The sequence below is a fragment of the Dendropsophus ebraccatus genome, chromosome 12 (genome assembly GCF_027789765.1).
Source record: "Dendropsophus ebraccatus isolate aDenEbr1 chromosome 12, aDenEbr1.pat, whole genome shotgun sequence".
NCBI lineage: Eukaryota > Metazoa > Chordata > Amphibia > Anura > Hylidae > Dendropsophus > Dendropsophus ebraccatus.
In genome coordinates, this window is record NC_091465.1 from 53,554,042 (window position 1) to 53,566,701 (window position 12,660).

Here is a 12,660-nt window from a genome sequence, read left to right on the forward strand (position 1 = left end):
CACAGAAGATGTGATCAGCAATATCTACTGGTGCTTCCAAATAACCCCCTGACTGACAACAGATGTAGACTGACATGAGGATTGGGCATGTTTGATTTCAGCATGCCTGATCCCTTGTTCTGCTTTTTACCTCTTCCCTATGCAAAAACATGGAAGCTTGGCTGGGTGAAGTGTGCATACTGGTGGAGACATTGGGTGGTTGTTTGCTGAACCAACTATCTTTTGCACATATGAGATGGCTTAATATTTATTTGGCCAACAGCAGACTCTCTAAACTGCACACTTAATATATCATGGTTGTAACGATCTGTTCACTTCTGCAATTTTGCTGCTGTTATAATCCGAAAGCCACAGTTCTGTCCAGTGGGTTTTGTAGAGGTGTCTGAGTTGCAAGATTTGGACTGTAAAAAAAATGACACAATTTGCAATGGATGTTGTAAGAGCCTTATATAGGGGATATTAGGTATTTGTTGATATGTGCACTGTATTTGGGCAGATCTCACAGTACTGTATTGATACCACAATGACTGGTAATCTAAACAGCGAAAGAATACATAATTGGTCTTCATGTAGAAGAATGTGTTTGTCCTAAAGGTTTTATGGTAACCCATCATCGATTTCTTTTTTGACCCAGGAGTAATAAGGGTGGTCCACAGTGGCCTCTGACTGCCCTGCCCTCCTTATACCCAAACACAAAGAGATCTGTCAGTAAAGACAGTGAGAGAAGGGAAGCCAACAGGGACTGCTAGGATAACTTGTGGTTCAGGTAGCATAAAAGTGATGACAGGTTCCCTTAGTGGAACATTTTAATCAATTGTGAAGCTCACCTCCAAGCGATCACTTTCATGTAAAGGGCCTTTAACCCTGGCCGATTATTGTGTAGTAAATTGTTAAATAGTTTAAAGTGTAAGTGTGCGTTCACATATTCTGCACAAACTGTCCATAATACGAAGTGTCCTGCGGAGTGGATCTAAGAGCTCCCTGCATGATTAATTATGATGTCAGGAGCTCTGATACTATATGCAAGTTTGCGCTGGTGTATTTTCATAGCCGCACGGTTGTAATCTTAGATATTTATCTTTTGGTCTTAAAGGGGTACTCCAGTGGGGGGGGGGGTCATTTTTTTCCCCTGGGACCGGGGAGGAGGTGGCTGAGGGAAACGACGTCCACTCACCTCCCCAGTTCCAGCGGCGGGTCCCGCATCGCTGCACTCCGGTCCCCGGTTCCCGGCCGCTTCCTGGTGTCTGACGCGGGCCCGAGACGTGACGTCTCAGGTCCGCTCAGCCAATCAGTGACTGAGACGGGATCTGTTTCAAGTCCTCCCAGATCCCGCCTCTGTCACTGACTGGCTGAGCGGACCTGAGACGTATCGTCCTGTCGTTTTAAAGGAAAAGCTCTTTGCTTGTTGTTTACTAAAGCAGTGCTTAAAGCGACTCTGTACCAACAATCTGACCTCCCCCCCCCCCCCCCAACCGCTTGTACCTTCGGATAGCTGCTTTTAATCCAAGATCTGTCCTGGGGTCCGTTCCGCAGGTGATGCAGCTGTTGTCCTAAAAAACAACTTTTAAACTTGCAGCCGGCGCTTAGATTGTGTATGCATTAGGCTGGAACACCTTCTCTGTCCCTCCTCCTGCCCTCCTCATCATTAGGAATGCTCCTGGCAGATTGTCTCCTATTCCTCACCTGTGTCAGCACGGCACATGGTCTGGATTGTTAAGGCACCTGTGTAATGTTCAGAAAGGAGAAAATGTTCCAGTGGCATTCCAAATGATGAAGAGGGTGGGGAGGAGGGATGGAGGGGTGGTGCAAAGTTAGGGCACAGATACTCCCGTTGGGCACGGGGCTGCAAGTTTAAAGGTTGTTTTTTAGGACAAAAACTGCCGAACTACCGAACGAAATGAAAATGAAGCCGCCCTCACCTGGTGCCCAAAGGAGCAGCTCATCCTGGCACAAGTAAGAGCAGCACAAGACATGTAGTATCACACTGTACTCTGGAGAATCACTACTAGACAGCTGATGTATGCATTTTAGTAATACTGAGGTTTTACAAGTAAAATGGCCAGTTCCATTGGTTGATCATCTAGTTATTCACATGTGCTGCAAATCCTGACTGTCTGTAGTATTGTATGTTGAGTCTGGTCTCAAGTTACGATGATCCAGAAAGGACCATTGTATGTTGAAAATATTGTATCCTGAGGCCATTGTAAGTTGAGGGATCACTGTAGATAGTTAGCAATGTCCATGCAGTCCTTACTTTTACATAGAAATTATTAAAGTTTATACTCACATGTTCAAGCTCCGCCGGTGTCCTGGTGCCTTTTCCTCGCAGCTTGTTTTGACACTTCTGACCACGACACTTCAGTGACAGGCCACTTAGTCAATGGCTGAGACAGGACATCCCTATGGCCAGTGATTGGCTGAGTGACCTGTCAGTACAGATACAGGGCTAGAAGTGTCAGAGGTGGGTTAGGGGAGCAGGAAACCCAGGGTAAAGGCTGCAGGACACCAGGGGAGCATGGATACGCATGTATAAACTTTTTTTTTTTCCTCATCAGCCTTTGGCCATGCATTGCTATTACATGTAGTGAAGCACGGTTGGCGGCTGATGATTTTTCAACATGTTGAAGTGAAGTCAAACAACTTCTCGAGCCTTCCATACAATCGAGGCATACCTTGGGATATCAGCAAAAGGTATGCCAACGTATACTGCGGTGTACTTTTGCCAGGTTTGTACTGGTGACAGTGACTGGTCTACTAGTGACAGTGTTTGGTCCACAAAAAGGTAAATGACTAAATGACTTCTATGACTGTTTTTTCTTGGTATTTTAAACAGAATTTTACAAACACCATAAGTGAAGCAATACAGAGAAAAACTATAATGGAAAAGACTTGGATCCAAAAATGGTTTGAGCTAAAAATACTGACCAAATAACAGAGCAATATATTAGTGAACATAATGAAGTCTGAAAAATCTTTTGTGTTTTTTTTTCTTTCTTCAGTAGCGTCTGCCTGTGTCTATATAAGAAAATATATTGTAATAAGTTCTCATCTCTTCACAGGTTGTATGATCTGCCTTGGTCAATCTACATTTTTGCGATTTAATCACCCAGCTGAGGCTAACTGGATGAAAACCATGATTCCTTCCACAGGGAGGAGCTCCTCTACAGGCTTACATTCTGCAGGTAAGATCTGTGTATGGGACACATTGTCTGATAGCTACCAGTAGCATTTGGTTGCAGGGGTTTATAGGGTAGCAGAGACTGGACATTAGTAGAAGGCAGAGAAAAGCTGTCCAGGCTTTAAAAGTTAAATGCTTAACCTTAAAACCGTTTATGATGTTGAGTCACATGTTAGGGCCGTATTACACGGCCTGATGTTAGGAGCAAGTGAGCACCCAACGATTATCGGCTGGAGCGGTTAGTAACCGGCCAAGAATGGCTGATAATCATTTGGTGTAATAGGGCCCTTAGGAAAGGTGCCAGGGAAAATGACAGTTGTATTATCATTCAAAGCTGTATATAAAGAAATTTTGGAAAACTTTCTCATTTTATTGCTAAAAATAGATGGCAATGTAAAACTAAATATTGTTGAAACAAAAAACAAAACAAAAACATAACCCCTGGTTCTTTAATAATTGCCAGGAATACTGACAAAATTTACCTGTAAACTATAACCTTTATTACTATTAAAATATCATGTTTGTAGAATTATTCTATAATACAGTAACATACAGTTCTGCCGCTAACTCCCGCTCGTGCCTGCGCGCATCTCAACCCATGCCTTAGACTTCATTCTATGCTTCCCCACTTGTTTATAGACCCCCCTGTATGCTCCCCCACTTGTTTATAGACCCCCTGTGCTCTCCCCCAGTTGTATATAGACCCCTGTGAGCTGCGCCCAAGTGTATATAGACCCCTGTGGGCTGCCCCAGTTGTGTATAGACCCTTATGTGCTTCCCCACTTGTTTATAGACCCCCTGTGTGCTCCCCCATTTGTATATAGACCCCCTGTGTGCTGCCCCACTTGTATATAGACCCCCTGTTTGTTCCCCCACTTGTATATAGACCCCTGTGTGCTGTCCCAGTTGTATATAAATCCCCTGTGTGCTGCCCCTAGTAGTATATAGACCCCTATGTGTCCCCCAGTTGTATAGACCCCTTGTTAGTCCCTCTCCCAAAAAAAACAACCATTTATACCCACGTGGGTCTGCGCATCTCCCCTTCCCGGCACTCTTGCGGCCGCAGGCAGTGTTTTGCCTGCGGTCACAAGAGGCCACTCTCTCTTTGCGGTCACTCGAGCGCCGACGCCGGGACTGCAAGGAGAGAGTGGCCTCTTGTGACCGCAGGAGAAACACTGCCTGCGGCCGCAAGATTGCCTGCCAGGGAGCGAGCCAATGGCTCCCACTCTGTTAGTGCTGCTGCCTGTAACTATGAGCGCTCATTACTAGCACTTATAGTTACAATGCAGAGAGCCCTGTAGGGGGCGCCATGCATGGGTAAGTGGATTAATTACTTACCCATCCCGATGGCGCCCCCCCAACAGGCTGTCGTCCAGCGCCCTGTGCGACCGTACTGGTGATCACTAGAGCAGAGATCCCTTGTCCTTTGTGAACGGAGTGACAGTGCACATGCTCAACTGCCCTTTCATTCACTCACTATAGGATTGCAGAGGGTGGCACACGGCTCTCTGGATGTCATAGAAACTGAAGGAGAATTACTAAAGGACTTAACAGACCTTTTTAAAAAAATGTTTCCATAATTGTTTCCACTACTTGATCTGGAAAATGTATGCTATGAATTATAATGCTTTACTTACTTTTGCTTGAGGGATATTTCCAGACTACAGAATTTTCAGCTATTAGCCTAATCTTTTTGTTGGCATATTTGTTATTTGTATGTTTAGGCTGGGTTCACACTACGTAAATTTCAGTCAGTATTGTGGTCCTCATATTGCAACCAAAACCAGGAGTGGATTGAAAACACAGAAAGGCTCTGTTCACACAATGTTGAAATTGAGTGGATGGCCGCCATTTAATGGCAAATATTTGCTGTTATTTTAAAACAACAGCTGTTATATTGAAATAATGGCAGTTATTTACCGTTATATGGCGGCCATCCACTCAATTTCAACATTGTGTGGACAGAGCCTTTCTGTGTTTTTAATCCACTCCTGGTTTTGGTTGCAATACTGACTGAAATATACGTAGTGTGAACCCAGCCTTACTATGTAAGAAAAGCTAGGTGACCATTGTCTAAGTGTGGGGATTTTATCAATTTTTCCAGTGGTTGTCTGTGTTGACTTTTGCTAACATCTGTTCTGCTGTGTTTAATGCCTGCTTGTTGTTACATGCTGACCTTATGGTACAGTACATGTTTGCTATATCTTACCTGTTTGTCAAAAAATTGACTTAGTAGAATTATTATATTCTTTTTTTATATTTCGGAGGAAATCCAATATAAATAAATCAGAATTTCAAATTTTGTTTTTCAAGGAGAGCTTATCATTGTACTACCTCTGTACATTGCACTGTTCTGGGCAGAAAACCAGGAGGTGCAGCCACATTGCTTGTCACCCTTAATTTTAGTATTTTAGAAACGTTAAAATCCTGATTTGCATTAATACATATACACCAATGTGCTTGCTGGATATCTGACCACATTTTTAAAATGTAGGGTCCTCATAGTAATGCAGATTTCTAATCGTTTTTTTCCCTTGTTTTTGCATTTTTTTTTATTCCAGAAAACTCCACTGTCCTCTTAAATGGTTGCCATGATGGTGCATACCAGTCTAATGTTCCATCACATACTTCATTAGTGAGCTCTATTGAGAAAAATCTTCAGGACATCATGGACTCTTTGGTTCTGGAGCGGCCTACTTCACCAGTCAGGAAATTGTCTCAATCTTCGACTCACAGCCTTTCTTGTTTATCTAATGGAGGAAGCCGACGCATGCTTTCACCACCTACCAGTCCCCTTTCCAACTCTGGATATGAAAATGCCTTTACGTCTCCTTTGTCTTCTCCTGGAAGTGGTAGCCTCACCAGCCCTCCTTCTGGCCAAGATGGTGTAACTTCAGCAATACCCCCAATTGTGCCCCACAGAACCTCTAGCTTTAGTCATTCTTTGCCACGTCCAACACCAATTTATGGAGGGAGCAGTTTGGATCTTCGTTCATCACGGGGAACAGGAGGAAGTTGCCTTCTCAGTCCTCCAAGTCCAGGAGCATCTACCCGAATGGGTGGTTTAAGCGTTCCAAGCAGTCCTCTACTTGGAAGCAAATTTCAGCATTCAATTTTTGATCGACCTTTAAGTCCCTACAGGCCGTTGGTGGGGATAGCAAGAAGTTTGCCTCCAGAGAGTCCCAGACTGACTCGAAAAAACCCGGAGAGTATGCGAAATCTTCCTCCTCTTAGTCCTTCTTTATCACGAAGAGCAATATCAGGTTCATCAAATACTATCTCAGAGAGTCCATCAAGAGTTCCTGATAGCCCCCGAGCTCCAAGCCGCCGCAGAGTGGGTAGCGCAAGTTCTCCTGGTTCTGAGGATAATTTCTCTAGGCTGGTACGCGATCGCAGCCCTTCACCTTCCTCTTTTCAGGAAATCTCCTGTCGATTGACTCCAGCCTATAGCCATGGATCCTTGGTATCTCCAAACCAGAGCCCTAAGTCTCAAAGGAAGGTGCATACTCTCAGAGAACGTAAAAACAGTATTAGTGACATTAGTGACAATCAGGAAGATTTACTGGATTACCACCGGAGACAACGGGAAGAGAGACTGAGAGAACAAGAAATGGAGAGACTGGTAAGTCTTACGCTTAACCCTTAGGGGACACAGCCAGTTTTCATTTTTGCGTTTTTGTTTTTCCCTCCTCGTGTATATAAGGCCATAGCGCCTGCATTTTTCCACCTAGAGACCCAAATGAGCCCTTATTTTTTGCGCAACTAATTGTACTTTGCTATGGCAGATGTAATTTTTGCCTAAAATGTGCCGGGAAACCAGAAAAAAATTATATGTGTGGTGAAATTGAAAAAAGAAATGTTTTTTTATTTTTTAATTGGGGGGGGGGGGGTTGTTTTTACTCCGTTCGCCCTGGGGTAAAACTGACTCGTTATATATGTTCCTTAAGTTGTTACGATTACAACGATATGTAACATGTATAACTTTTATTTGATTTGATGGCTTGTAAAAAATTTAAACCTTTTAAAGAAAATATATATTCCTTAAAATCGCTCCATTCCCAGGCTTATAGCGCTTTTATCCTTTGGTCTATGGGTCTGTGTGAGGTGTCATTTTTTGCGCCATGATGTGATCTTTCTATCGGTACCTTGATTGCGCATATATGACTTTTTGATCGCTTTTTATTACAATTATTCTGGATTTGATACAACCAAAAATGCGCAATTTTGCACTTTGGGATTTTTTTGCGCTGACGCCGTTTACCGTGTGAGATCAGGAATGTGATTAACTAATAGTTCGGGCGATAACACACGCGGCGATAGCAAACATGTTTGTTTATTAATTAATTTATTTATTTTTATTTATAAAATGGGGAAAGGGGGGTGATTCAGACTTTTATTAGGGGAGGGGATTTTGTGTTATTAAAAATACATTTTTCTTTTACTTTACACATATACTAGAAGCCCCCCTGGGGGACTTCTAGTATATGCACTCTGATCTCTCATAGAGATCCATGAAGTATAGTTATACTGCATAAATCCATGAGATCGGTGTTCTATTGCTTTTGGCTGCTGCAACCAAAAGCAATAGAATGCCGAGCCGGGATCAGCGCCATTACGGCGCAGACCCCGGCCCGGGATGGATGCGGGGATCGCCCCCCCCCCCCCCCGCAATCGCGCCGCAGGGGGCGATCCCCCCCACTAGACCACCAGGGATGGATATGAGCAAGTATTTAGAAGCAGCTGTCAACTTTGACAGCTGCTTCTAAGTACTTAATAGTACTAATAGCCGCGATCCCGGGCTACATGCGGCACCCGGGATCGCGGCAGTTCAGAGGCGACCCCCCTCTGAACTCCCATAGCGGCACGAGGACGTTCAGTAACGTCCTGGTGCAGCTATGGGTTAAAGCACACAGGAATGCTAATTGATGTAAAATGAGTTAAAGGGGTATTCCCATCTCAACTAATATAGTTATACTTTAAGGCACATCAACATCAATGCAATCATTTAGCAAACGTGCTTCCTTCTCCTGATATGCCCGCTCTTTCCCTCCCATTGTTAACAACTCTTTGTCTAGGTTACCAACCACCACTCTGCTTTAAAAGCAGTGGTCAGAATGATTATATATATATATTGATGTATAAAGATATAGGGGGACAGTTATCATGATTGGTGTACTGGTACGCCAGTCTTAAATAAAGCTCACCCCCTTTCCTTCGGCCAGATTTATTAACAGGCATACTCCTCTTAGTGAATCTACACCTATTTCTTTCATGATTGAAATCATGATAAATCTGGCACTGGATGAGACCGCACCTTCTTCCCAACTGGCCAGAACCCTCCCGACAGTTTTTTTTAAAGCTTTAGAATTTTGGTTTTAATTGCAGTTGTGACACGCAGTATTTTTTGCATGGTGTTACCTGTGTTTTTACAGATGGCTCATGTTTGTTGGAAATCATTAACCAAAATAATATCTGTCTTTATGGGTTAGCTTGTGATGACATATTTGCAATAGGAAAATCTTTTGCATGTGAACATACCTCTAGAGCTGTTTACCATGCTAACAAATAATAACATTATGCTGTGTACCTTAAATATAGTCATTTATTTGCATCTACTGTGGAGCAGTGGTCCCCGACCAGTGGCTCTCCAGCTGTGGTAAAACTACAAGCATAGCTGAACAGCTCTAGGCTGCCCCAGCTCTAGGCTGCTTGTAGTTTTACCACAGCTGGAGAGCCACTGGTCGGGGACCACTGCTCCACAGTAGATGCAAATAAATGACTATATTTAAGGTACACAGCATAATGTTATTATTTGTAAGCATGGTAAACAGCTCTAGAGGTATGTTCACATGCAAAAGATTTTCCTATTGCAAATATGTCATCACAAGCTAACCCATAAAGACAGATATTATTTTGGTTAATGATTTCCAACAAACATGAGCCATCTGTAAAAACACAGGTAACACCATGCAAAAAATACTGCGTGTCACAACTGCAATTAAAATCAAAATTCTAAAGCTTTAAAAAAAACTGTCGGGAGGGTTCTGGCCAGTTGGGAAGAAGGTGCGGTCTCATCCAGTGCCAGATTTATCATGATTTCAATCATGAAAGAAATAGGTGTAGATTCACTAAGAGGAGTATGCCTGTTAATAAATCTGGCCGAAGGAAAGGGGGTGAGTAGCACCATGTCGGCAGTGTACACTACTTGTCCTACCATGGTATAAGTTATTGAAGTGGACTGGCAAATAAAAAAAAACATCAATGTAAACTAAATGTAGCCTCCCAATGTAGAATGATGGAAAGAAAACATACATAGAATTAGTTTCACCCATTGTATGTATATGACCCACTGTATTGTCCCATGTATTCCTTTTGACTGTACAAGGGCTTTATTGCAGGGATGCTTGATGTGATTGCAAGTTCCTAGATTCAGAGTAACAGGGTCTATTGTCTCTTGCATGTTAGAGGATTCACTGGTGGTCTTTTATTTTTAAAGCTATCCTAAAGGCAAATCCAGCATTTCCTAAATCTGTAAATATAATTCAAAATATGAAAGAAAAGCTTCACTCACCACCTGATTCATGCAAAATAAGGTGCTTTGTTTATTTCAAATGTCCATGTCAACAAGCATGTTAGCAGGTAAGTTGCCAGTAATCCATGTTGGAGTGTCACTGTCGTTTCACAAAACTTTTGACATGTCATAGAGACATAAAACAAGGGGAAATTTTGGCAGCACATCTATGACTCTGTTCCCACTGCAGGTTGCACGCTGCTTGTGGCTTAAGTACAGACAAAAAACAGAAGGTGCAAGGGCTTACTGTATATACTCCTCCCAATGTACACACAGTAAACACCTGCTCTGTAGATATTAAAAATTAATATATAAAAAAATTCTATCTGCCCAGTTGTAGGCTTTTTCAGCCCAGGAGAGGCCATTGCTAGTGTGAAAATGCTAGAGTAGGGACCGTGTCTCTGGGGACGCCTTAACGTGGCGACATGGTACACTCTGTTTGATCAAATAGTTTGCTAAGATCCTCACTTTTTCAAAAAACATTATTTTATATTTTAATTTTTTATATCTACAGAGCAGGTGTTTACCGTGTGTACACTGGGAGGAGTATATACGGTAAGCCCTTGCACCTGTGGGTTGCTGTTGCACCTCCTGTTTTTTGTCTGTACTTAAGCCACAAGCAACGTGCAACCTGCAGTGTGAACAGAGTCATAGATGTGCTGCCAAAATTTCCCTTTTTTTCTGTTGAATGTGGGGTGTGGCTACCTCCTGTTGGCTTGCACTCCACCCATGTCCCAAGGCTGCTATAAAAGAGATCATTTGCGTCCTATCTGCCCAGTTGTAGGCTTATTCAGCCCAGGAGAGGCCATTGCTAGTGTTAAAATGCTAGAGTAGGGACCGTGTCTCTGGGGACGCCTTAACGTGGTGACATGGTACACTCTGTTTGTTCAAATAGTTTGCTAAGATCCTCACTTTTTCAAAAAAAAAATTTATATTTTAATTTTTAATATCTACAGAGCAGGTGTTTTACCGTGTGTACACTGGGAGGAGTATATACGGTAAGCCCTTGCACCTGTGGGTTGCTGTTGCACCTTCTGTTTTTTGTATGTCTTAGAGCATGGGTCTCCAAACTGCGGCCCTCCAGCTGTTGCTAAACTACATTTCCCATCATGCCTGGACAGCCAAAGCATTAGCTGTCCAGGCATGATGGGAGTTGTAGTTTCGTAACAGCTGGAGGGCCGCAGTTTTGAGACCCATGTCATAGAGACATGTCAAAAGTTTTGATCGGTCTGGATTTAAGTGTTCAGACCCGTACTGATCAGGAGATAGAGCCGGAAAAAAGACCACACTAAGCACAGTCCTCTCCCGGCTCTGTGTCACGTGACCGGTCGGACTCATCAATTGGGCTGCATGCCGCCTCTCTCTCTCTCGGTAAGGGTCTGAACACTCAGACCTGGACCGATCAAAACTTGTGACATGTCTCTATGATGTCAAAAGTTTTATGAAATGACAGTGACACTTTAATGCATGACTTTTTCTCACACACCTGTTCTCATTAAATAGTCTCAAGACAATTACTGTATTACATGAATAAAACTGAAAGGGTTAATTTCTCTACTGAATATATTAAAGAGATCTGCTTACCCCTGTATAATGATGACTGGTCATACACTGAGGTAGGGGAGGAGTATGTGAAAGATCCTTAGGGCTTCCTTGCAACTCCCAGCTGCTCACTTCAGATTTATCAGAACCTCGTGTAATAGAATGGATCGGTGGCAGCGGCATAACTCATTTCCCCTTTCAGCACCCCCTGAAAGACGAGATGATAACTATTTTTACCAGTTCAGCTTAGCACAGAGCAGAAGGCAGTCGGTCATAAGACAGGAGGTACTGTGAATTTTTTTTTCTACAGGTTGTAGAAAAATGTGTGACTTTATGTCTGTACTGTTCTCTCTGTCATATCCATGTGAATTCTTCCTGTGTATGTGAAGGCATTTCCTATCCTTGCTATGAGCGGTTGACAATAAGCAGAGAGCCTCTACACACTAGTCTGTAGGAGGGACATGAGTTTTGCAATATCTGAAATGTTGGTATGACTGATATACATATCATTGATGTGCCATAATGAGTATGGATTATTAGGTGCGTGGGGCCAGAACTGAATGTGAATAGGGAAAAATCCTTACAATCTAGGATCTTGTATAAACAATATGGTGCCCTGCATGTGCTGGCAAAGTTGTGTCACACAAGTGATAAGACTTTCTTTATATCTGAATTGGCTTTGTTGTAGATTCTGTTTAAACTGGCAGCAAAAAAGGGGGTCCACTAAGCATCATTGGTGTCTGTCAGGTGAAGGATGCAACACAGCCTTTATTTCACTTGTCTGTTTTTATAAAGAAACAAGAAAACGGAAATATGTACAGGCTTTAAAGCTTTACTGTCAATTAAGAAGAAAAAATTTTGACATTGATTTACAAGAAAAAAACTTTTGACATGTTATGGAGACATTGCAAAAATTTAATCCATCAGGGTCCCAGTACTGAGATATAGCTAAAAGAAGTGTACAGCAGTGCATTTTACCTGTTGGGCTCTATAGACTTACAGTGGAGCCCATCTCCTGCATTCAGACTGATCAAGCGACAAGCTGGGAAGTAAAGTACGCCGTAGAGTGCTGCTTCTGGTTATATCTAGGGATCAGTGGGGTCTTAGCACCCTAAATGATCTAAACTTTTAGCTTGTCTAAATGAGACGTCTACCTTTTTTTTTTTTTTTTTATCAATGACAGCAATTCTCTAAAAGTAATATTCCAGAGGACCAGGGCATGGGAGATTAAGGCCCCTTTCACACAGCCATAATCCTATCATTAATTGCGGACGTCAATCCATAACCCTCTGGCAATCTGCCAGTATTATTTGTGGCATGGATCACAACCCCATCACAGATCCATAACAACTACGGATGTGTGTATTGA

General features: G+C 42.7%; 1 protein-coding gene across 16 annotated transcripts in view; it reads left to right on the forward strand.

The window, feature by feature from the left end:
* Positions 1-12,660, forward strand: part of PHLDB1 (pleckstrin homology like domain family B member 1) — a 158,500-nt gene that overhangs the window by 79,959 nt on the left and 65,881 nt on the right. For 15 of the 16 annotated variants that reach the window (XM_069948946.1, XM_069948938.1, XM_069948940.1 and 12 more), the window contains 2 exons: positions 3,060-3,182; positions 5,740-6,800. In XM_069948946.1, the coding sequence (XP_069805047.1) occupies positions 3,060-3,182; positions 5,740-6,800 (1,184 nt within the window). Of the gene's footprint in view, positions 1-3,059; positions 3,183-4,666; positions 4,786-5,739; positions 6,801-12,660 lie in introns of those variants that run through there. The other variant, XM_069948955.1, reaches the window with a different exon arrangement.